A 25,471-nucleotide genomic window follows, 5' to 3' on the forward strand; every position below is an offset into this window, starting at 1 on the left:
GCTGCAGGAGCCCTGGGAATGCTGCGGGACCTGTGGGACACCTGGGAATGCTGAAGGAGCCCTGGGAATGCTGAAGGAGCTCTGAGAATGCTTCAGGAGCCCTGGGAATGCTGAAGGAGCTCTGAGAATGCCGAAGAAGCCCTGAGAATGCTGAAGAAGCCCTGGGAATGCTGAGGGAGCCCTGGAACACCTGGGAATGCTGCAGGAGACCTGGGAATGCTGAGGGAGCCCTGGAACACCTGGGAATGCTGCAGGACCCCTGGGAAGGCTGCGGGACCCTTGGGAATGCTGCGGGACCTGTGGGACACCTGGGAATGCTGAAGGAGCCCTGGGAATGCTGAAGAAGCCCTGGAGCACCTGGGAATGCTGCAGGACCCCCAGGAATGCTGCGGGAGCCCTGGGAACACTGCAGGACACCCGGGACACCTGGGAATGCTGCAGGAACTCTGGAGAATGGTGCAGGCTCCCTGGGAATGGTGCAGGAGTCCTGGGAATGCTGCAGGAGCCCTGGAAATGCTGTAGGAGCACTGGGAATGCTGAAGGAGCCCTGGGAATGCTGCGGGACTTGTGAGACACCTGGGAACGTTGCAGGAGCCCTGGGAATGCTGAGGGAGCCCTGGAAATGCTGAAGGAGCCCTGGAAATGCTGAGGGAGCCCTGGGAATGCTGAGGGAGCCCTGGAAATGCTGAGGGAGCCCTGGGAATGCTGAGGGAGCCCTGGGAATGCTGAGGGAGCCCTGGGAATGCTGAAGGAGCCCTGGAAATGCTGCAGGAGCAGCTGAAGGAGCCCTGGGAATGCTGAGGGAGCCCTGGAAATGCTGAGGGAGCCCTGGGAATGCTGAGGGAGCCCTGGAAAACCTGGGAATGCTGCAGGACCCCTGGGAAGGCTGCGGGACCCTTGGGAATGCTGCAAGACCTATGGGATACCTGGAAATGGTGCAGGAGCCCTGGGAATGCTGTGGGAGCCCTGGGAATGCTGTGGGACCCTTGGGAATGCTGTGGGACCTGTGGGACACCTGGGAATGGTGCAGGAGTCCTGGGAATGCTGTGAAAGCTCTGGGAATGCTGTGGGAACTCTGGAGAATGGTGCAGGCTCCCTGGGAATGGTGCAGGAGCACCTGGGAATGCTGTGGGAGCCCTGGGAATGCTGTGGGAGCCCTGGGAATGGTGCAGGATCCCTGGGAATGCTGTGGGAGCCCTGGGAATGCTGAGTGAGCCCTGGAACACCTGGGAATGGTGCAGGATCCCTGGGAATGCTGCAGGAGCACTGGGAATGCTGCAGGAGCCCTGGGAATGCTGTGGGACCCTTGGGAATGCTGTGGGACCTGTGGGACACCTGGGAACGCTGCATGAGACCTGGGAATGCTGAAGGAGCCCTGGGAATGTTGAAGGAGCCCTGGGAATGGTGCGGGAGCCCTGGGAATGGTGCAGGATCCCTGGGAATGCTGCGGGACCCTGGGAATGCTGCAGGATCCCTGGGAATGGTGCAGGATCCCTGGGAATGCTGCAGGACCTGTGAGACACCTGGGAACACTGCAGGAGCCCTGGGAATGCTGAGGGAGGCCTGGAACACCTGGGAATGGTGCAAGAGCCCTGGGAATGCTGCAAGACGCCTGGGAATGCTGCAGGATCCCTGGGAATGCTGCAGGATCCCTGGGAATGCTGCAGGATCCCTGGGAATGCTGCGGGACCCTGGGAATGCTGCAGGACCTGTGGGATCCCTGGGAATGTCGCAGGATCCCGGCTGGGGCCGTCCCTACCTCAGTGCGGGAGGCAGCGGGCAGGGCGGGCAGGATCTCATCGACGCTCCCGATGAGCTTCCGCAGGGCCAGGCCCACGTTCTGCGGGAGGGAGACCGTGGATTCGGGGCTGGCATGGATCCAGAGGCGGGAGGGATCCCAGGGAGTCAGCCCCGGGGCAGGGTGTGGGAATGGTTCGTGTCCCTCAGGAAGGGATCCCACTGGGAAAGGGGGATGGGGGGGTGGTGGGAGAGCCTCGTTGACCCCAGGACCCAAAGGAGGAGCTGGGAATGTTGGAATTGTTCCCACCATTGACCCCAGGACCCAACAGAGGAGCTGGGAATGTTGGAATTGTTCCCACCATTGACCCCAGGATCCAACGGAGGAGCTGGGAATGTTGGAATCTCTCCCAGCATTGACCCAAAGGAGGAGCTGGGAATGTTGGAATCTCTCCCACCATTGACCCCAGGATCCAAAGGAGGAGTTGGGAATGTTGGAATCTTTCCTATCATTGATCCCAACTGAGGAGCTGGGAATGCTGGAATCGTTCCCACCATTGACCCCAGGACCCAAGGGAGGAGCTGGGAATGTTGGAATCTCTCCCACCATTGACCCAATGGAGGAGCTGGGAATGTTGGAATCGGTCCCAGCATTGACCCCAGGATACAATGGAGGAGCTGGGAATGTTGGAATCTCTCCCACCACTGACCCAAAGGAGGAGCTGGGAATGTTGGAATCTCTCCCACCATTGACCCAAAGGAGGAGCTGGAATGCTGGGAATGCTGGAATTGTTCCCACCATTGACCCCAGGATCCAATGGAGGAGCTGGGAATGCTGGAATCTCTCCCACCATAGACCCCAGGATCCAATGGAGGAGATGGGAATGTCGGGAACTCTCCCAGCATTGACCCCAGGATCCAATGGAGGAGCTGGGAATGCTGGAATTGTTCCCACCATTGACCCCAGGATCCAATGGAGGAGCTGGGAATGTTGGAATCTCTCCCACCATTGACCCCAGGATCCAAGGGAGGAGCTGGGAATGTCGGAATCTCTCCCACCATTGACCCCAGCATCCAATGGAAGAGCTGGGAATGTTGAAACCTCTCCCACCACTGACCCCAGGATCCAAGGGAGGAGCTGGGAATGCTCCCTCCTGTACCCACGAGCCCCCCCCGCTCCCCAGGAAGGCTCATTCCCGCTTCCCGGCGCGGTGTGCCGTGGAATTCCATCCCACCTTGACGGCCAGGATGTACTCCTGGGGGGGCAGGAGGCTGACGTCGTTCTTGAGCTGCAGCACCGCCCGCACCAGCCCCGTCACGTGGCCGTACACGGCGTCATCCCCCCGATCCAGGGGTGCTACCTGCGGGAATGGGAACAGCGGGATTAAAATGGGAACAGGGAACAGCGGGATTAAAATGGGAATAGGGAACACGGAACCAGCCCCGTCACGTGGCCGTACACGGCGTCATCCCCCCGATCCGGGGGTGATCCAGGCTGGGAATGGGAACAGATGGATTAAAATGGGAACAGGGAACAGGGAACCAGCCCCGTCACGTGGCCGTACACGGCGTCATCCCCCCGATCCGGGGGTGATCCAGGCTGGGAATGGGAACAGGGAACAGATGGATTAAAATGGGAACAGGGAACAGGGAACAGCTGGATTAAAATGGGAACAGGGAACAGGGAACCAGCCCCGTCACGTGGCCGTACACGGCGTCATCCCCCCGATCCGGGGGTGATCCAGGCTGGGAATGGGAACAGGGAACAGCGGGATCACAGAGGGAACAGGGAACAGGGAACCAGCCCCGTCACGTGGCCGTACACGGCGTCATCCCCACAGTCCGGATGTGATCCAGGCTGCGAATGGGAACAGGGAACAGCGTGAACAGCGGGATCACAGGGATGCACAGGGAACAGTGGAATTACCGGGGGAACAGTGGGATCACAGGGGGAACCAGCGGGATCACAGGGGAACCAGCGGGATCACAGGGGGAACAGCGGGATCACAGGGGGAACAGCGGGATCACAATGGGAACAGGAGCATGAACAGCAGGATCACAGGGATGCACAGGGAATAGTGGGATCACAGGGGGAAGAGGGGCTGGGCTGCAGGATCAGGATGAGGATGAGGATCAGGATGAGGATCAGGGTGTCCCAATCCCGATCCAGGGGGGTCTCACCTGTGCCCCGAGTCTCGGAGGCTTCTGGGGGGGTCCCGTGAACTGCGCTGGATCCGCAGGGAGGGGAGGGAGGGAAGGAAGGAAGGAAGGAAGGAAGGAAGGACAGTCAGTCCAGCGGCTCCCACAGAACCCTGGGAATGCTGCGGGACCCCTGGGAATGCTGCGGGACCCCTGGGAATGCTGTGGGACCTCTGGGAATGCCGCGGGACACCAGGGAATGCTGTAGGACCTGTGGGAATTCTGAAGGACCCTTGGGACCTGTGGGAATGCTGCAGGACCTCTGGGAATGCTGCAGAACCCCTGGGAATGCTGCAGGACCCCTGGGAATGCTGCAAGAGCCCTGGGACTCCTGGGAATGTTGCAGGAGCCCTGGGAATGCTACAAGATCCTTGGGAATGATGTGGGACCCTTGGGAATTCTGCAGGACACCTGGGACCCCTGGGAATGTTGCAGGACCGCTGGGAACGCTGCAGAATCCTGGGGAACGCTGCAGGACCCCTTGGAATGCTGCGGGACCCCTGGGAATGCTGCGGGACCCCTGGGAATGCTGCAGGAACCCTTGGAATGCCGCAGAACCCCTGGGAATGCTGCGGGACCGCTGGGAATGCTGAAGGATCCTTGGGAACGCTGCAGGATCCTTGGGAATGCTGCAGAACCCCTGGGAATGCTGCAGGAGCCCTGGGAATGCTGAAGGACCCCTTGGAATGCTGCAGAACCCCTGGGAATGCTGCAGGAGCCCTGGGAATGCTGAAGGACCCCTTGGAATGCTGCAGAACCCCTGGGAATGCTGAAGGACCCCTTGGAATGCTGCAGGGACCCCTGGGAATGCTGCAGAACCCCTGGGAATGCTGCGGGACCTCTGGGAATGCTCAGAACCCCTTGGAATGCTGTGGGACCCCTGGGACCCCTGGGACCACTGCAGGAGCCCTGGGAATGCTGTGGGAGCCCTTGGAATGCTGCGGGACCCCCTGGAATTCCATCCCCCCCCCTCCCGGAGCAGCGTGTCCCTGTCCCATCCCAGCCGTCCCGCCTTCCCCCCGGGATCCCCTTTCCCGGGATGCTCCAAAGCCGGGAGGATCCCAAATCCCATTCCCGAGGCTCCTCCCGGCCCCAGAGTGGGGGGATCCAGGGGGGATCCCTGGAAAACCCCGGGAACTCACTGTAATCCGTCTCCTTCTCCGGGAGCAGCTGCGGATTGGGGGGAAAAATAGGGAATTAGAGGCACCAAATCCTGGCTGGGGGCGGGAAAAGAGGGAAGAGGCATCGCCAATCCCTCCTGGAACTTCCTGGGAGGCTCCAACCCCCCCCAACGTCCCCCAGCATTTCCCAGGATTTTCATTTTCAGGTGTTTTTTTTCCCCAAAGTGAGGGGGAAATGGGGAAATGTTCGACCCCTCCCCGGGCGAGGGAAGGGGAAGGAGATCCCAAAAAAAAGGGGCGGAGTCCAATTCCCATCATCTCCCCATGCCGGGATTTGGCCGGGGCTGGGATCACTCACCGGGGGGAGGTTGTTGTTGTTCATGAACACCGTGGGGTCCTGCGAGGGCAGAAACTCGGTGAGAGACCCGGGAAAAGGGGGGAAAAAGGAGGGGGAAAGGGGGGGAAAAGGGGGGAAAAAGGCGGGGAAAAGGGGGGGAAAGGGGGAAGGGAAAAAAGGGGGAAAAGGAGGAAAAAAAGGGGGAAAAGGAGGAAAGAAAGAAGGAAAAGGGGGTGGGGAAAAAAAGGGAAAAATAGGGGGAAAAGGGGGAAAAACGGGAAAAAGGGGGAGGAAAAAAGGGAGATAAAAAGGGGAGAAAAAGGGGAGAAAAAGGAGATAAAAAAAGGAGAAAAAAGGGAGAAAAAGGAGATAAAAGAGGGGGAAAAGGAGAAAAGGAGGGGAAAGGAGAAAAAAAAAGAAGGAAAAAGGTGTGGGAAAGGGGAAAAAGAAAAACAAAGAGGGGAAAAAAGGGGAAATAGGAGAGAAGGAGGGGGAAAGAGGGGAAAAGGGGAACAAGGGGGAAAAGGAGGAAAAGGGGAAAAGGGGGAAAGGAAAAGGGGGGAAGGAGGGAAAAGAGGAGAAAAAGGGGAGAAAAAAAGGGAGACAAAAGGGGAGACAAAAAGGGGAGAAAAAGGGGAGAAAAGGGGTGAAAGAGGAGAAAAGGGGAAAGGAGGAAAAAAAGAAGGAAAAAGGGGTGGAAGGAGGAAAAAGAGAGGAGAAAAGAGGGGAAAAAGGGGAGAAAGGGGGAAAAATAGGGGGAAAAGGATGGAAAGGGGGAAAATGGGAAAACAAAGGGGGGAGAGGTGAAAAATGGGAAAAAAGGGGAAAAGGGGGGAAAGGGGAAAAAGAGGGGAAGAGGGGAAAAAAGGGGAAAATAAAAAGGGGAGGAAAAAAGGGGAGATAAGAAAGGAGGGGAAAGGAGGAAAAAATGGAGGGGAAAGGGGAGAAAAAAGGGGAGAAAAAAAGGGGATTAAAAAAGGTAATAAAAAGGGGGATAAAATAGGGGCCAAAAAAAGAAGGGAAAAAATGGTGGGAAAGGGAAAAAAAAAGGGAGAAAGTGGAAAAAAGGGGAGAAAGAGAGTGAAAAGAAAAATAGGAGGGGAAAAAAGAGGAGGAAAAAAACAGGAGAAAAAAAGGGGGGAAGATGGGAAAAAAGGGGGGCAAGGAGGGAGAAAGGGGGAGAAAAAAGGGAGGAAAAGGGGGAGAAAAATAGGGGAGGAAAAAGGGGATTTTCCTTATTTTTGGGATACACCTGGAACACAGGACAGGAGGGGATTCCAGCAGGGTCTGGGAAGGTGGGAGGGGAAGGGGCTTCATTCCCAGGGATCCAGAGGGAGCCAAACTTTGCTTTGTATCAGATAATTCCAAAAGGGCTTAAAAAGTTCCTTAAAACTCCTTCCCAGAGAGGAGTTGGGCTGGGGATGGATCCAATGTCAGGCTCTGGATCCAGGCTGGGAGAGCTGGGAATGGCCAGGCTGGAGCAGGGAAGGATCCAGGGAGAGCTGGGAGCCCCTTCCAGAGCCTGCAGGGGCTCCAGGAGAGCTGGAGAGGGATTTGGGCTCAGGGCCTGGAATGGCAGGACACAGGGAATGGCTTCCCACTGGGAAAGGGGAGATTGGGGTGGGAGATTGGGAAGGGATTCCCGGCTGGGCTGGAATTCCCAGGGAAGCTGTGGCTGCCCCTGGATCCCTGCAGTGTCCCAGGCCGGGTTGGATCCCCTGGGACAGGGGAGGTCTCCGGGACAGAACGGGCCGATCTCCAAGGCCCCCATTCCTGCATTCCCCATTCCCGCATTCCCAGATTCCCGCATTCCCGCATTCCCCCATTCCCGCATTCCCACATTCCCGCATTCCCGGGCTGTCTCCCCCTCTCTCTCACCAGGCTCTCCACCTCCTGCCGCAGCCACCGATCGTCCTCCAGCATCTCCCGCTGCTGCCGCTCCATCACCCGCTCCACCTTGAGCCGCTCCGCCTGCAGCAGCCGCTGCGCCTCCTCCCGGCTGCTCGGCCGCAGGAAATCCTCCTCCTGCACCGGCACGGGCGGCGTCAGCTCCGGCACGCCCGGGGGACAGACCCGGACCACCGGGGGAGCGTCCCAAAATCCCGGGGGACAGCCCCAGACTACCGGGGGACAGCCCCTGAGTACCGGGGGAGCGCCCCAAAGTCCCGAGGAACTGCCCCAAAGTCCCGGGGGAGCGCCCCAAATTACCGAGGGAGCGCCCCAAAGTATCGGAGGAGTGTCCCAAAATCACGAGGGAGTGCCCCAGAAATCCCGAGGAACTGCCCTAAAGTCCCGAAGGAGCGCCCCAAAGTACCGAGGGAGCGTCCCAAAGTACCGGGGGAGCGTCCCAAAATCCCGAGGAACTGCCCCAAAGTCCAAAAGAACCGCCCCAAAGTCCCAAAGAACCACCTCAAAGTCCCGAGGGGCCGTCCCAGATTCCTGAGGGACCATCCCGAAGTCGCGAGGAACAGTCCTAAAGTCCCGAGGGACCGCCCCTAAAGTCCTGAGGGACCACCCCAAATTACCGAGGGACCATCCCAAAGTCCCGAGGGGCTGTGAAAAAACCCGAGGGAGCGTCCCAAATCACCGAGGAACTGCCCCAAAGTCCCGAGGGAATGCCCTAAAGTTCTGAGGAACTGCCCCAAATTCCTGAGGAACTGCCCTAAAGTCCCCAGGAACCACCCCAAACCCCCAAGGAACTGTCCCAAAGTCCCGAGGAACTGCCCTAAAATCCCGAGGAACAGCTCCAGATTTTGGAGGAACTGCCCCAAATTCCCAGGGAACTGCCTCAAATTCCGGAGAAACTGCCCCAAACTCCTGAGGAACTGCCCTAAAATCCCAAAGAACCGCCCCAAATTCCCAAGGAACCAGCCTAAAATCCCAAGGAACTGCCCCAAACTCCCGAAGAACTGCCCCAAATTCCCGAGGAACTGCCCCAAATTCCCAAGGAACTGCCCCAATCCCCTGAGGAACTGCCCTAAATCCCAAGGAACCACTCCAAATTCCCAAGGAGCCCCAGCCCTATTTCCCAGCTCTTTTTGGGAACATCAAACCCCAATGGATAAAACCCCACTGGATAAAACCCATATGGACAAAACCCCAGTGAACAAAATCCCAATGGATAAAACCCCAATGGCCAAACCCCAAACCCAAAGGGCCAAACTCCAATGGCCAAATCCTAAACCCAAAGGGTAAAACCCCAAACCCAAAGGACCAAACCCCAATGGCCAAACCAGAATCACTTTAAACCCAAACATTTGCTTGGGACCAACACCGGGACCAACACTGGGACCAACACTGGGTCACCACTGGGATCACCACTGGGACCAACACCAGGATCACCACTGGGATCACCACTGGGACCAACACCAGGATCATGACAGGGATCACCACCGGGAACAACACTGGGACCAACACCGGGATCACCACCAGGATCACCACAGGGGGAAGGTGGGGGACACCGGGCAGGCGGGGGGAAGGCAGGGGACACAAGGCAAGTTCGGAGGAAGGCAGAGGACACCGGGCAGGCTGGGGGACACCGGGCACTCCAGAGGGAAGGTGGGGGACACCAGGCAGTGCCCAGGGAAGGAAGGGGACACCAGGTAGTGCTTGAGGAAGGTGGGGGACACCGACAGGTGGGCAGGGACACCAGGCAGGGTACACGGGAAGGCAGGGGACACCGGGCACTCCAGAGGGAAGGCAGGGGACACTGGACAGGCGGGGGGACACCGGGCACTCCAGAGGGAAGGCGGGGGGACACCAGGCAGGGCTGGGGAAGGCGGGGGACACCGGGCAGTCCCGAGGGGAAGGCGGGGGACACTGGGCACTCCAGAGGGAAGGCAGGGGACACCGGGCAGGCTGGGGACACCGGGCAGGCAGGGACACAGGCAGGGGGACACCGGGCGCCCAGGGGAAGGCAGGGGACACCGGGCAGGCTGGGGGACACCGGGCACTCCAGAGGGAAGGTGGGGGACACCGGGCAGTGCCCAGGGAAGGCAGGGACACCGGGCACTCCAGAGGGAAGGTGGGGGACACCAGGCAGTGCCCAGGGAAGGAAGGGGACACCGGGCACTCCAGGGGGATGGCAGGGACACCAGGCATTCCAGGGGGAAGGTGGGGGACACCAGGCAGTGCCTGAGGAAGGTGGGGAACACGAGGCACTCCAGACGGAAGGCGGGAGACACCGGGTAGTGGCTGAGGAAGACGGGGGACACAAGGCACTCCAGAGGGAAGGCAGGGACACTGGGCAGGCTGGGGGACACCGGGCACTCCCGAGGGAAGGCAGGGACACCAGGCAGGCTGGGGGACACACTGGGCAGTGCCTGAGGAAGACAGGGGACACTGGGCAGGTTGGGGAGAAGGTAGGGGACACCGGGCACTCCAGAGGGAAGGCAGGGGACACCAGGCAGGCTGGGGGACACCGGGCACTCCAGAGAGAAGGCGGGGGACCCCAGGCATGCCGGTCTTACCCTCATGCTGCGGCGCTTGAAGGCGCTGCCGTGGCGCTGGGGGGGCGGCGTGCGCAGGGGCCCCCCCGGGCCGGGGCTCTGGTACTCGGCGGGGCCGGGGCCGGCGAGCGCGGGGGAGCTGGCACAGAGACCCTCGGGAACCTGGCACGGGGGCAGCGCGGGGAGGGGGACACGGCACACGGAGCGGGGGGGTCAGTGCGGACACACGGACGGACACGGGGATGGACAGCGCGGGGTGGGGGGCAGCGGGAGCGGGGCCGGGAGAGGCCGGGGCAGAGTGGGACGTGCCGGGGGGATTGGAGAGACCTCGGCTGGAATGTGGGATGGGGGAATTGAGCCTGGAGAGCTCCGGCTCCCAGCGGGGTGTGGAGGGATCATCCCGGTCCGCGGGGAGCGGATGAGGGAGCCGGGAAGGGGCTGGAGAACCTGGAATGGCTGAGGGAGCCGGGGGGGCTCATCCCGGAGAAAAGAAGGATCAGGAGGGACCTTTTCCTGCCCCACAACTCCCTGCCAGGAGGGGAGAGATGTCCCCAGTTCCCAGGGAACGAGGGCCAGGAGAAGAGGGAATGGCCTCCAGTTGTGCCGGGGGAGGGGTAGGTGGGATATCGGGAACAATTCCCGCCTGGAAATGGTGTTTAAACACTGGAATGAAGCTCCCAGGGCAGGGCTGGAGTCGCCATCCCTGCAGGGATTCCCAGTCCCCGGGGATGTGGCCCTTGGGGACAGGGGCAGGGCTGGCCTGGGCAGTGCTGGGGGGGAGGGTTGGACTCCAGGATCCCGCAGGGATTTTCCAGCCTGAGCCACCCCGTGGTTCCCTGATCCCTCCCCCAGCTCGGCGGGACGGGATGGGCCTCGGTGGTGGCCCCGGAGCCCCTCAGGGCCCCCAAACACCCCCCAGGACCTGTTCTCCATCTCCGGGAGGGGCTTCCCGGCGGGACCTCACCTGGAATTGCAGGTTGGGAGCCAGCAGGTTGTTCTGGGAGGGCGGTTTGTACACGGGCCGGCTGGGCTGTGGGAAGGGCAGGACCGGCACAAGTCAGGAAGGGAACGGCCCCAGGAGGTGCCACCTCCGTGTCCCTCCCGCCCGCGGAGGGGGGGGAATTCCTGATCCATCCCCACCTTGGGAGGCGGCTCCTGGAGGGCCGGGGGCTCCGTGATTTTGGGGGGCCGGTGCCGGTGGTTCCGCTCCTGCTCCTCGGCCAGCTCCTTCTCCATCAGGTAAATGTCGCTGGAGGGGCACAGGGAGGGTGACAATCCCGGGGGATGGGGAATTCCCGCGGCCCCACGGCCCAGGGAGCGGGATGGGGGAGGGATGGGCCTTGGGAAACACCGTGGAGCAGAGGGAGGGGTGGGAAGAACCGAGGGAAAGGATCGGGAGGACACAGCCTGATCCACCCCAGCATCCCCAGGGATGATCCCAGGGAAATGTGGGATCAGGACCCTTTCCCAGGAAGCCAAGCACTTCAATTCCACCCCAGGAAAACACAAAGAAAGAGTGGGAAAACACGAGGGAGCAGAAGGAAAGGGTGGGAAAACACGAGGGAGAACAAGGAGGGTTGGGAAGAGCCAAGGGAAAGGATTGGGAAGACACATCCTGATCCACCCCAGCATTCCCAGGGATGATCCCAGGAAATGTGGGATCAGGATCTTTCCCAGGAAGGCAAGCACTTCAATTCCACCACAGGAAAACACAAGGGAGCACAAAGAAAGGGTGGGAAAACACGAGGGAACACAGGGAGAGATGGGAAAAGCCAAGGGAAAGGATCGGGAGGACACAACCTGGTCCACCCCAGCATTCCCAGGGACGATCCCAGGGAAATGTGGGATCAGAACCTTTCCCAGGAAGCCAAGCACTTCAATCCCACCCCAGGAAAACACGAGGGAGAACAAGGAAAGGGTGGGAAAACACGAGGGAGCAGAGGGAGGGGTAGGAAAACAGAAGGGAGGAGTGGGAAGAGCCAAAGGAAAGGACCAGGAGGACACAGCCTGGTCCACCCCAGCATTCCCAGGGATAATCCCAGGGAAATGTGGGATCAGGACCCTTTCCCAGGAAGCCAAGCACTTCCATCCCACCCCAGGAAAACACGAGGGAGCACAAGGAAAGGGTGGGAAAACAGAAGGGAGGGAGTGGGAAGAGCCGAGGGAAAGGATCGGGAGGACACAGCCTGATCCACCCCAGCATTCCCAGGGATGATCCCAGGGAAATGTGGGATCAGGATCTTTCCCAGGAAGCCAAGCACTTCAATTCCACCACAGGAAAACACAAAGAAAGCGCGGGAAAGCGTGGGAGAACACAGGGAGAGATGGGAAAAGCCAAAGGAAAGGACCGGTAGGACACAGCCTGATCCACCCCAGCATCCCCAGGGATGATCCCAGGGAAATGTGGGATCAGGACTCTTTCCCAGGAAGCCAAGCACTTCAATTCCACCACAGGAAAACACAAGGGAGCACAAAGAAAGGGTGGGAAAACACGAGGGAACACAGGGAGAGATGGGAAAAGCCAAGGGAAAGGACCGGTAGGACACAACCTGGTCCACCCCAGCATTCCCAGGGACGATCCCAGGGAAATGTGGGATCAGAACCTTTCCCAGGAGGCCAAGCTCTTCCATCCCACCCCGGGAAAACACGAGGGAGCACAAGGAAAGGGTGGGAAAACACGAGGAAGCAGAGGGAGGGGTGGGAAAACAGAAGGGAGGAGTGGGAAGAGCCAAGGGAAAGGATTGGGAGGACACATCCTAATCCACCCCAGCATCCCCAGGGATGATCCCAGGGAAATGTGGGATCAGGACTCTTTCCCAGGAAGGCAAGCACTTCAATTCCACCCCAGGAAAACACGAGGGAGCACGAGGAAAGGGTGGGAAAACACGAGGGAGGGGTGGGAAGAGCCGAGGGAAAGGATCGGGAGGACACAGCCTGATCCACCCCAGCATCCCCAGGGACGATCCCAGGAAATGTGGGATCAGGACCCTTTCCCAGGAAGCCAAGCACTTCCCTCCCACCCCCTGCCCCACCACCAAATGCTCCCCCGTGATCTCCAACCCCTCCACGATCCAAACCACCGTCCCTCCCCACCCCTTCCCGCCTCAGTTTTTCCCCCTCCCCCTTTTCCCTCCCCTTTTTCCCTCCCTTTCCCCCGGGATCTGCCGCCCACCTGAGGCTGCACACCAGGTCCTTGAAGGTGGGCCTCTCCCGTGGGTCGTAGTCCCAGCAGCGGGTGAGGAGGGTGTAGAGCACGGGCGGGCAGGGCTGGGGCTTGGGCAGGCGGTCGCCCCTCTCCAGCACCGCGATCACCTCGCGGTTCTCCAGCCAGAAGAAGGGCTGCTTCCCGAAGCTCAGGATCTCCCACACGCACACCCCTGCCAGCCCAGGGCGTGCATCGTCATCCCACGGATCGTCCGGGATGAAGGGCGGGGCTTTTGGGATTCCCCCGGGGAGAAGGGCAGAGGGAAGGGAGGGGGGAGGAGCTCCGGGGAGAGGGATTTTAGGGATGCGGAAGGGGGGAAGGGGAGAGCCAGAGGCCACGGGAATGGGAGGGTGGAGAGTGGGGATGGGGATTTCCAGAGATTGGGGTTTAACTCAGCCCCAAAACTTCCCGAAATTCCCTGGAGAAGAAGGAGCAGGAAGCACCCAATGGTGGTTCAATGGAAGCCCTTCCCTAGGGGAATGGGTGGATGGACAAGGAGATGGATATTTCCAGGGAATGGGGTTTAACTCAGCCCCAAAGCTTTCCAAAATTCCCTGGAGAAGGAGGAGCTGGAAGCACCCAATGGTGGTTCAGTGGAAGCCCTTCCCTAGGGTGGCTTCTACAGGATAACTTTGGGATAACCTGCCACTGTAGAGCAGGATTTTAGGGATGGACACAGTGGGAAAAGAGCTCCAGAAGCCACGGGAATGGGTGGATGGATATCCACAGGGAATGGGGTTTAACTCAGCCCCAAAACTTCCCGAAATTCCCTGGAGAAGAAGGAGCAGGAAGCACCCAATGGTGGTTCAATGGAAGCCCTTTCCTAGGGGAATGGATAGATGGATATCCATAGGGAATGGGGTTCAACTCAGCCCCAAAACTTCCCAAAATTCCCTGGAGAAGAAGGAGCTGGAAGCACCCAATGGTGGTTCAATGGAAGCCCTTCCCTAGGGGAATGGGTGGATGGACAAGGAGATGGATATTTCCAGGGAATGGGGTTTAACTCAGCCCCAAAACTTCCCGAAATTCCCTGGAGAAGAAGGAGCAGGAAGCACCCAATGGTGGTTCAATGGAAGCCCTTCCCTAGGGTGGCTTCTACCAGGATAAGTCTGGGATAACCTGCCACTGCAGAGCAGGATTTTAGGGACGGACACAGTGGGAAAAGAGCTCCAGAAGCCACGGGAATGGGTGGGTGGAAATCCTCGGGGAATGGGTGGATGGATATCCACAGGGAATGGGGTTCAACTCAGCCCCAAAACTTCCCAAAATTCCCTGGAGAAGAAGGAGCAGGAAGCACCCAATGGTGGTTCAATGGAAGCCCTTCCCTAGGGGAATGGGTGGATGGATATCCACAGGGAATGGTGGATGGATATTCACAGGGAAGGGGTGGATGATATCCACAGGGAATGGGTGGATGATATCCACAGGGAAGGGGTGGATGATATCCACAGGGAATGGGTGGATGGATATTTCCAGGGAATGGCTGGATGGATATCCACAGGGAACGGGTGCATGGATACCCACAGGGAATGGGTGGATGGATATCCACAGGGAATGGGTGGATGGATATTTCCAGGGAATGGGTGGATGGATCTTTCCAGGGGAATGGGTGGATGGATATCCACAGGGAATGGCTGGGTGGATATCCACAGGGAATGGGTGGATGGATATCCACAGGAATGGGTGGATGGATATCCACAGGGAATGGGTGGATGGATATCCACAGGGAATGGGTGGATGGATATTCACAGGGAATGGGTGGATGATATCCACAGGGAATGGGTGGATGGATATTCACAGGGAATGGATGGATGGATATCCACAGGGAATGTCTGGATGGATATCCACAGGGAATGGGTGGATGGATATCCACAGGGAATGAGTGGATGGATATCCACAGGGAATGGGTGGATGGATATTCACAGGGAATGGGTGGATGGATATTCACAGGGAATGGGTGGATGGATATTCACAGGGAATGGCTGTATGGATATCCACAGGGAATGGGTGGATGGAAATCCTCAGGGAATGGGTGGATGGATATCCACAGGGAATGGGTGGATGGATATCCACAGGGAATGGCTGGATGGATAATCACAGGGAATGGGTGGATGGATATTCACAGGGAATGGGTGGATGGATATTCACAGGGAATGGGTGGATGGATATTTCCAGGGAATGGCTGGATGGATATCCACAGGGAATGGGTGGATGGATATTCACAGGGAATGGGGTTCAACTCAGCCCCAAAACTTCCCGAAATTCCCTGGAGAAGGAGGATCAGGAAGCCCCCAGGGCTGGTGGACTGGAAGCCCTTCCCCAGGGTGGCTCCCCCCGGGATAAGGTTGGGATAACCCCCCATTCCAGAGCAGGATCTGTCCCCATTCCTGGCAGGAGGGCTCCCAGCATCCCAGCCCATCCCAGCATCCCGGTTTCCCACCCTCACCGAACATCCAGACGTCGCTGGCCGTGGTGAAGCGTCGGAAGTTGATGGATTCGGGAGACATCCACTTGATGGGCAGGCGGGACACGGAGGCTGGAAAGGGATGGGAAGGGGTTGGGGAGGGAGGGGACAACCCCGGCTCCAGCGGGACGGGATTCCTGGCTCCAGAGGGACGGGATTCCCAGCTCCCAGGGAAGGCATTCCCAGCTCCAGCAGGACGGGATTCCCGGCTCCCAGGGAAGGGATTCCCAGCTCCAGCGGGAAGGGATTCCCAGCTCTCAGGGAAGGGATTCCCAGCTCCCAGTGGGACAAGATTCCTGGTCCCCTTGGAAGGGATTCCCAGTTCCCAGCGGGAAGGGATCCCTGGTCCCCTTGGAAGGGATTCCCAGCTCCCAGGGAAGGCATTCCCAGCTCCAGCAGGAAGGGATTCCCAGCTCCAGTGGGATGGGATTCCTGGTCCCCTTGGAAGGGATTCCCAGTTCCCCCGGGAAGGGATTCCCAGCTCCCAGGGAAGGGATTCCCAGCTCCCAGTGGGACAGGATTCCTGGTCCCCTTGGAAGGGATTCCCAGCTCCCAGGGAAGGCATTCCTGGCTCCAGCAGGAAGGAAAGCGGGACAGGATTCCCGGCTCCCAGGGAAGGCATTCCCGGCTCCCAGGGAAGGGATCTCCGCGGGCAGACATTCCCGGTTCCAGGGAAGGCATTCCCGGTTCCAGGGAAGGCATTCCCGGCTCCAGCGCCCCCCTACCTTTGTAATACTCCTCATCCTCGATGTAGCGGGAGAGGCCGAAGTCTCCCAGCTTGACGCAGTCGGGAGAGGCCACCAGGATGTTCCGCACCGCGATGTCCCTGCGGGAACACGCCCGGAGAGCCGGGATAACCGCGGGAGTGAGCAGAGAGAGACTGGGAGGGACAGGGAGGGACTGGGAGGGACAGGGAGAGGGAGGGGACACGCCCGGAGAGCCGGGACAACGGCGTGAGTGAGCAGGGAGAGGGAGGGAACACGCCCAGAGAGCCGGGACAACGGCGTGAGTGAGCAGGGAGAGGGAGGGAACACGCCCAGAGAGCCGGGATAACGGTGTGAGTGAGCAGGGAGAGGGAGGGAACACGCCCGGAGAGCCGGGATAACGGCGGGAGTGAGCAGGGAGAGGGAGGGAACACGCCCAGAGAGCCGGGATAACGGCGGGAGTGAGCAGGGAGAGGGAGGGAACACCCGGAGAGCCGGGATAACCGCGGGAGTGAGCAGGGAGAGGGAGGGAACACCCGGAGAGCCGGGATAACCGCGGGATTGAGCAGGGAGAGGGAGGGAACACGCCCGGAGAGCCGGGATAACCGCGGGAGTGAGCAGGGAGAGACTGGGAACACACCCGGATAGCCGGGATAACGGCGGGAGTGAGCAGGGAGAGGGAGGGAACACGCCTGGATAACCGGGATAACAGCGGGAGTGAGCAGGGAGAGGGAGGGAACACGCCCGGAGAGCCGGGATAACCGCGGGAGTGAGCAGGGAGAGGGAGGGAACACGCCCGGAGAGCCGGGATAACGGCGGGAGTGAGCAGGGAGAGGGAGGGAACACGCCTGGATAACCGGGATAACGGCGGGAGTGAGCAGGGAGAGGGAGGGGACACACCGGGATAGCCGGGATAACAGCGGGAGTGAGGAGGGAGAGGCTGGGAGGGACAGGGGGAGGGATGGAAAGGGAGGGGCACACCCAGATAACCGGGATAACAGCGGGAGTGAGGAGAGAGAGCCTGGAATGGGGAGAAGGGGTGGGAAAAGGATAAAGAAGGGGATGGAGAAGGGACGGAAAAGGGATAGGGAAGGGATAGGGAGGGGATGATGGAGAACGGGTGGAGAAGGGATGGAGAAGGGGATGAAGGGACAGAGAAGGGGATAGAGAAGAGAAGGAGAAGGGGATGGAGGAGAAGGGGATGGAGGAGAAGGGATGGAGGAGAAAGGGATGGAGGAGAAAGGGATGGAGGATAAGGGGATGCTGGAGAAGGGGATGGAGGAGAAGGAGATCCCACCCCTGGACACCCCCCTCTCCCATCACCCCAGGGCCCCACAGCTCCTCCCACTCACCTTCTCCCCCTGGATCCTAACCCATCTCCCTCTAGATCCCAGCCCATCATCCCCCTAAATCCCAAGCCATCCCCTGGATCCCAGCCCATCCCTGTGGATCCCAGCCCATCCTTGTGGATCCCAGCCCAGCCCAGCCCATCCCCTGGATCCCAGCCCATCCCTGTGGATCCCAGCCCATCCCAGTGGATCCCATCCCATCCCCTGGATCCCAGTCCATTCCCTGGATCCCAGCCCATCCCAGTGAATCCCAGCTCATCCCAGCAGCTCCCAGCCCATTTCCTGTGGATCCCAGCCCATTCCCATGGATCCCAGCCCATTCCCATGGATCCCAGCCCATTCCCGTGGATCCCAGCCCATCCCCGTGGATCCCAGCCTATTCCCATGGATCCAATCCCCCGGCACCCACCTGTGGACGCAGCTCATGGCTTCCAGTAGGCCATGGCCCATCCCCGTGGATCCCCGCCCATCCCCTGGATCCCAGCCCATCCCAGCAGCTCCCAGCCCATTCCTGTGGATCCCAACCCATTCCCATGGATCCCAGCAGCTCCAATCCCACGGCACCCACCTGTGGATGAAGTTGCTGGCCTCCAGGTAGGCCATGACCCATCATCCCCTGGATCCCAGCCCATTTCCCTGGTGGATCCCATCCCATTCCCATGGATCCCAGCCCATTCCTGGTGGATCCCAGCCCATCCCCTGGATCCCAGCCCATTCCCATGGATCCCAGCCCATTCCCATGGATCCCACCCCCCAGCACCCACCTGTGGACACAGCTCATGGCCTCCAGGTAGGCCATGGCCCATCATCCCCTGGATCCCAGCCCATCCCAACAGCTCCCAGTCCATTCCCCCTGGATCCCAGCCCATTCCCATGGATCCCAGCCCATTCCCATGGATCCCACCCCACAGCACCCACCTGTGGACGCAGCTCATGGCCTCCAGGTAGGCCATGGCCCATCATCCCCTGGATCCCAGCCCATCCCAACAGCTCCCAGCCCATCCCCTGGATCCCAGCCCATCCCAGCAGCTCCCAGCCCATCCCCTGGATCCCAGCCCATCCCAGCAGCTCCCAGCCCATTCCCATGGATCCCAATCCATCTCCCCCTGGATCCCAGCCCATCCCTGTGGACCCCAGCCCATCCCAGTGGATCCCAGCCCATTCCCATGGATCCCAGCCCATTCCCCTGGATCCCAGCCCATCCGGTGGATCCCAGCCCATCCCCTGGATCCCAGCCCATCCCCCTGGATCCCAGCCCATCCCATGGATCCAATCCCCCGGCACCCACCTGTGGACGCAGCTCATGGCTTCCAGTAGGCCATGGTCCATCATCCCCTGGATCCCAGCCCATCCCAACAGCTCCCAGCCCATTCCCCATGGATCCCAGCCCATTCCGTTGATCCCAGCCCATCCTGGTGGATCCCAGCCCATCCCCTGGATCCCAGCCCATTCCCATGGATCCCACCCCACAGCACCCACCTGTGGACACAGCTGCTGGCCTCCAGGTAGGCCATGGCCCATCATCCCTTGGATCCCAGCCCATCCCAGCAGCTCCCTGCCCATTCCCATGGATCCCAGCCCATTCCCATGGATCCCAGCCCATTCCCATGGATCCCACCCCACGGCACCCACCTGTGGACGCAGCTCATGGCCTCCAGGTAGGCCATGGCCTTGCTGACCTGCAGGGCGTAGAGCACCAGCGTGGGCACCGCCAGGCACGGCCGGTTCTGCTCCAGGTACCGCCCCAGCTGTGACACAGCATTCCCACCGGGATCAGGGACCGGCGTGGGCCCCAAAAACGGGGGATTGGGGGGGTTGGGGTGCCCCACCCACCTCCCCGTAGGGATAGAGCTCCATGACGATCCAGGTGGGCTCGTCCTCGGCGATGCCGATGAGCCTCACGATGTGCGGGTGGTCCAGCTTCTTCATCAGCACTGCGGGGCACGGGGACGGATGGGGGCACGTCCGGGGACCCCACAGCCCGTCCCGGGGTGATCCCCAAATCCCCATCCCAGGGTGAACCCCAATCCCCATCCCAGGGTGATCCCCAATCCCTGTCCTGGAGTGAACCCCAATCCCTATCCTGGGGTGATCCCCAATACCCATCCCGGGGTGATCCCCAATCCTCATCCCGGGGTGAACCTCAAATCCTTATCCTGGGGTGATTCCCAGTTCCAGAGTGATCCCCAATCCCCATCCCAGGGTGATCCCAAATCCCAGTCCCAGGGTGATTCCCAATTCCAGAGTGATCCCAATCCCAATCCCAGGGTGATCCCCAATCCCCATCCCAGGGTGATCCCCAATCCCAATCCCAGGGTGATCCCCAATCCCCATCCTTGGGTGACTCCTAATCCCAATCCCAGCGTGATTCCCAATCTCAATCCTGGAGTGATCCCCAATCCCCATCCATGGCTGATCCCATAATCCCAATTCCAGGGTGATTCCCAATCCCACTCCAAGGGTGATTCCCAATCCCACTCCCAGGGTGATTCCCAATCCCAATCCCATGGTGATCCCCAATCCCCATCCCAGGGTGATCCCCAATCCCGGGGTGATCCCCAATCCCCATCCCAGGGGTGATCCCCAATCCCAATCCAGGAGTGTTCCCCAATCCCCATCCCAGGGTGATTCTCAATCCCAATCCCAGGGTGATCCCCAATCCCCATCCCAGGGTGATTCCCAATCCCCATCCCTGGGGTTGGAGACAGAGCAGGAGGAATTCCCTAGGATATCCCCCAAGGAGCTCCTGGTTTTTAGGGATCTCCACCAGCCCCCCCGAGAGGGGTGATCCCTGGGGAACGCCGCGGCTCTTCCCGAGGCTCAGGGCGGCGGCATTCCCGGGATACCTGCTTCTCTCAGGAATTTCTCCCTGTTTTCCGGGCTGCAGTCCTGCTTGCAGGTCTTCACCGCCACGCTGAGCCGCTCCCCGTCCTGCGTGCGGCGGGGAGGAGGATCGGGAATGCTCATCCCGGGAGCAGGGAATGCTCATCCCGGGGTCGGGAATGCTCATCCCGGGGGTGGGAATGCTCATCCCGGGGCAGGGAATGCTCATCCCGGGGTCGGGGAGAAGGGTCGGGAATGCTCATGCCGGGGGCGGGGAGAAGGGTCGGGAATGCTGATCCCGAGGGCAGGGAGAAGGGTCGGGAATGCTCATCCCGGGGACGGGGAGAAGGCTCGGGAATGCTGATCCCGGGTTTTCCCAGCGCCGGGAGGGCTGGGGGTCTCACCGGGGTGTTGTAGAGCCCCTCGTAGACCTCTCCAAAGAATCCTTCCCCCAGGATCCTGCCCAGCGTCACCGCCTCCCGACGGATCCCGCACTGCCCTGCCGGGAACGCGGCACGGGGGGATGGGGGCAGAGCCAGAGCCCCGAATCCCGGCCCAGATCCTGGCCCCATTCCCTTCCATGAGGAACGAGGGACAGGGAAATGGGGGGCAGAGCCAGAGCCCTGAATCCCGGCCCAGATCCCGGCCCCTGTCCCTTCCATGGGGGACGTGGGAGAGAGGAATGGGGGGCAGAGCCAGATCCCCAAATCCCGGCCCCTTCCCCTTCCATGGGGAACGCGGGAGAGGGGAATGGGGGGCGGAGCCAGATCCCCAAATCCCACAGGAGGATGGGGCGAGCCAGAGCCCCAGTCCCTGTCCTCCCTTCCATGGGGACGTGGGAGAGAGGAATGGGGGGCAGAGCCAGAGCCCCAAATCCCACACGGGGGAGGGGAATGGGGGGCCGAGCCAGAGCCCCAAATCCCGGCCCAAATCCCTGTCCCTTCCATGGGGGACGTGGGAGAGAGGAATGGGGGGCCATTCCAGAGCCCCAAATCCTGCCCAAATCCCAGCCCTCCCCTTCCATGGGAGAGGACAGGGGGATGGAGGCAGAGCCAGAGCGAATCGGGCCCAGATCGGCCCTTCCTTCCATGGGACGTGGGACCGGAGGAATGCGGATCCCCAAATCCCGGCCCCTTCCCCTTCCATGGGGAAAGTGGGAGAGAGGAATGGGGGGCCATTCCAGAGCCCCAAATCCTGGCCAAAATCCCGGCCCCCTTCCATGGGGAACGTGGGAGAGGGGAATGGGGGGCGGAGCCAGATCCCCAAATCCCACTCGGGAGAGGGGAATGGGGGGCCATTCCAGATCCCCAAATCCCACACGGGAGATGGGGAATGGGGGGCGGAGCCAGATCCCCAAATCCCACCCGGGAGAGGGGAATGGGGGGCTGAGCCAGATCCCCAAATCCTGGCCCTTTCCATGGGAAACAGCCCCCGGGATAAGCAGGATTTATCCCTGCTCACCAACCCTTCAAGGGGTCGTGGATCCTGCCCCGGGGGCCGTGGGATCTACTCCTGGATCGAGGGGATCCTGCCCTGGATCCTGCCCTATGGATGCTCCCATGGGATCCATCCCTGGATCAAGGAGATCCATGGATTCTGCCCCACAGATGCTCCCATGGGATCCATCCCTGGATCAAGGGGATCCCTGGATCCTGCCCTATGGATGCTCCCACGGGATCCATCCCTGCTCCCTCAGGAGCTTCCAGAGGGGGTTTCTGTGGATGGGCTGGGAATCTGGGAATGGGCAGGGGGATTTCCTGATGGACCCCCCGGGACAGGACCCACCTGCAGACCTGGACCCCGAGGACTCATCCAGGATTTCGGCGTAAATGTCGGAATCTGGGGGGGAAAACCCGGGAAAAAAAAGGGGGTTGGGAAGCTCGGTGGGGATGGGATGGGTTTGGGGGGGAGGATCTTCCAGCATTCCCAGGCAGTCAGGATGCCGGGATTCCCTTGGCCCACCCTCTCTTCCCCGGAGGTCCTCAGATCTTTTCCATGCCCCCCATCCTCACTCCGGGGATCCTCAGGGATCTTTTCCTGTCCCCCCCCGGACTCACCCCCTCCGAGGCTGTCGGACTGCGTGGAACGCCTGTCCCCCAGGGGCCTGTGGGGCGGGAAGGGGGGGGTCGGGAAGGGCGTTCCCGGCCCCACAGCGGGGCTCTGGGAATGCCGGGAAAGGGGCTGGGATCACTCACGGAGCCGGGAGCTGCGGGAGGCTCATCCTCTTCTCCCGCTCTGCGGAGGGGACACGGACCTGTCACACCCCCCACACCCCACACCCGGGGCTGGGCGCCCCCCAGAGCCTTGGGAACAGCGGCAGGGGGGGATTTGGGGGTCTAGGGGCCCCCCAGGGTGGAGTGGAGGGTGGATCTAAGTGGGAATGGTGGCCGTGGAGAGACTGGAAAAGGGCTGGGGGGGAGCACTGGGGGGAGACACTCCATCCCCATCCCAGCCCTCATCCCATCCCATCCCCATCCCATCCCATCCCATCCCATCCCATCCATCCCCCATCCCAGCCTCATCCATCCATCCATTGCATCCCAGCCTCATCCCAGCCCAATCCTCATCTCCATGTCACTGCATCCCATCCCATCCATGTGCTCATTCAACTGCATCCATCCATCCCATCTCCATCCCATCCATCCTATCCCATCCCATCCATCTCCATCCCAGCCTCATCCTACAGCCCAATCCCTATCTCCCATGTCACTTCATCCCATTCCATCACCATCCCACGCTCATTCCACTCCATTGCATCCATCCACTATCTTCCATCCTCATCCCATCTCCATTCCTCCATCCATCCCCATCCTGTTATTCCAATCCCATCCCATCCCATCCATCCCATCCCATCCATCCATCCCATCCCTCATCCCATCCCATCCCATCCTATCCCATCCCATCCTATCCCATCCCATCCCATCCCATCTCATCCCTGTATCCATCCCATCCTGTATCCCATCCCATCCCATCCCATCCCATCCTGTATCCCATCCCATCCCATCCCATCCCATCCCATCCCATCCTATCCCCATCCCATCCCTGTATCCATCCCATCCCATCCCTGTATCCCATCCTATCCATCCCATCCCATCCCTGTATCCCATCCCATCGTATCCCATCCCATCCCATCCCATCCCTGTATCCCATCCTGCATCCCATCCCATCCCATCCTGTATCCCATCCCATCCCATCCCATCCCATCCCATCCCATCCCATCCCATCCCTGTATCCCATCCCACCCCACCCCATCCCACGCCATTCCCATTCCGTGTCCCGTTGTTCCGTGGGGTCTCTGTGTCCCCACCTTTCCCGGGGCAGAGCAGGAGGGAGCCGTGGGAGCCCCCCTGGATGCGGCAGTAGCCGTCGATGAGCTCGGCCATGTTCTCCGCCTCGGCCACCGACGCCGTCTGGATGCTCAGGGACTGGGACAGCGGGAATGGGGGCACGGATGAGCCCTGTAACATCCCACCCAGCCCCATCCCACCCCATCCCATGACATCCACCCAACCCCATCCATCCCATCACATTACCCAAACCATCCCATCCCATCCCACCCAATCCCCATAACATCCCACCCAATCCCATCCCATCCCATCCCATCCCATCCCATCCCATCCATCCCATCCCCATAACATCACCCAACCTCATCCCATCCCACCCAGCCATCTCATCCACCAAACCCACATCCCATCCCATCCACCTTCAGCCCATCCCACCCCATCCCCATGACATCCCACTCAACCCCATCCCATCCCAATCCATCCCATCCCCACCTAATCATCCCACCCTCATCCCATCCCAATCCCATCCCACCCATCCCCATGACATCCCACCCAATCCCATCCCATGCCATCCACCCAACCCCATCCCATCCCATCCCATCCATCCCATCCCATCCTATCCCATCCCATCCCATCCTACCCAACCCCATCTCATCCCAATCCATCCCATCCCATCCCAATCCAATCCATCCCATCCCATCCCAATCAATCCCATCCCATATATCCCATCCCCATATATCCCACTTCATTCCCATAACATCCCACCCAACTCTATCCCACTCCATCCCCATGACATCCCATCCCATCCCATCCCATTCCATCCCATCCCATCCCATCCCATCCCTGCATTCCATCCCACCCCATCCCAGGGCAGGCAGGGTGAGCAGCAGCTCTCCCCATCCCGCTTTTCCCACCCTCATCCCGAGGGCATTTCCCTTCCCGCATCCCGGCATTCCCAGGGCGACACGGCATTCCCGGGATCCCCCTATCCTCACCGGGGGACCCCCAATCCCTGCACTCCCGCCCGGCATTCCCAGGATCCCCAATCCCTCCCACCATTCCCGGTATCCCCCATCCTCCCCCCATTCCCGGTATCCCCCATCCCTCCCGCCATTCCCGGTATCCCCAATCCTCCCATCATTCCCGGTATCCCCAGTCCCCCCGGCATTCCCAGTATCCCCAATCCCTCCCACCATTCCCGGTATCCCCAATCCCTCCCATCATTCCCGGTATCCCCAATCCCTCCCATCATTCCCGGTATCCCCAATCCCCCCACCATTCCCGGTATCCCCAATCCCTCCCATCATTCCCAGGATCCCCAATCCCTCCCACCATTCCCGGGATCCCCAATCCTCCCACCATTCCCGGTATCCCCAATCCTTCCCATCATTCCCGGTATCCCCAATCCTCCCACCATTCCCAGGTATCCCCAATCCTCCCGGCATTCCCGGTATCCCCAATCCTTCCCATCATTCCCAGGATCCCCATCCCTCCCGCCATTCCCAGTATCCCCAATCCCTCCCATCATTCCGGTATCCCCAATCCCTCCCATCATTTCCGGTATCCCCAATCCTCCCACCATTCCTGGTATCCCCAATCCTCCTGCCATTCCCAGTATCCCCAATCCTCCCATCATTCCTGGTATCCCCAATCCTCCCATCATTCCTGGTATCCCCAATCCCTCCCATCATTCCCGGTATCCCCCATCCTCCCATCATTCCCGGTATCCCCAATCCCTCCCATCATTCCCGGTATCCCCAATCCCTCCCACCATTCCCAGTATCCCCAATCCTCCCGCCA

At 60.5% G+C, this 25,471-nt stretch overlaps 1 protein-coding gene across 6 annotated transcripts in view; it reads right to left on the minus strand.

Moving 5' to 3' along the window:
- Positions 1-25,471, minus strand: part of PTK2B (protein tyrosine kinase 2 beta) — a 59,758-nt gene that overhangs the window by 2,141 nt on the left and 32,146 nt on the right. For 3 of the 6 annotated variants that reach the window (XM_050305909.1, XM_050305904.1, XM_050305910.1), the window contains exons 11-31: positions 23,695-23,812; positions 22,583-22,622; positions 22,445-22,491; positions 22,173-22,226; positions 20,792-20,886; positions 20,411-20,495; positions 19,398-19,498; positions 19,197-19,312; positions 16,237-16,337; positions 15,494-15,583; positions 13,015-13,219; positions 10,983-11,091; positions 10,807-10,872; positions 9,864-10,004; positions 7,273-7,419; positions 5,416-5,454; positions 5,079-5,106; positions 3,919-3,965; positions 3,425-3,483; positions 2,973-3,042; positions 1,760-1,840 (exon numbers count right to left, since the gene is read on the minus strand). In XM_050305909.1, coding sequence (XP_050161866.1) covers positions 1,760-1,840; positions 2,973-3,042; positions 3,425-3,483; positions 3,919-3,965; positions 5,079-5,106; positions 5,416-5,454; positions 7,273-7,419; positions 9,864-10,004; positions 10,807-10,872; positions 10,983-11,091; positions 13,015-13,219; positions 15,494-15,583; positions 16,237-16,337; positions 19,197-19,312; positions 19,398-19,498; positions 20,411-20,495; positions 20,792-20,886; positions 22,173-22,226; positions 22,445-22,491; positions 22,583-22,622; positions 23,695-23,812 — 1,839 coding nt within the window. Of the gene's footprint in view, positions 1-1,759; positions 1,841-2,972; positions 3,099-3,173; positions 3,233-3,278; positions 3,338-3,424; positions 3,484-3,918; positions 3,966-5,078; positions 5,107-5,415; positions 5,455-7,272; positions 7,420-9,863; positions 10,005-10,806; positions 10,873-10,982; positions 11,092-13,014; positions 13,220-15,493; positions 15,584-16,236; positions 16,338-19,196; positions 19,313-19,397; positions 19,499-20,410; positions 20,496-20,791; positions 20,887-22,172; positions 22,227-22,444; positions 22,492-22,582; positions 22,623-23,694; positions 23,813-25,471 lie in introns of all 6 variants that reach the window. The other 3 variants (XM_050305907.1, XM_050305906.1, XM_050305908.1) reach the window with 3 other exon arrangements.

This window comes from Myiozetetes cayanensis, unplaced genomic scaffold (genome assembly GCF_022539395.1).
Source record: "Myiozetetes cayanensis isolate MyiCay16 unplaced genomic scaffold, myiCay2020 scf102, whole genome shotgun sequence".
NCBI lineage: Eukaryota > Metazoa > Chordata > Aves > Passeriformes > Tyrannidae > Myiozetetes > Myiozetetes cayanensis.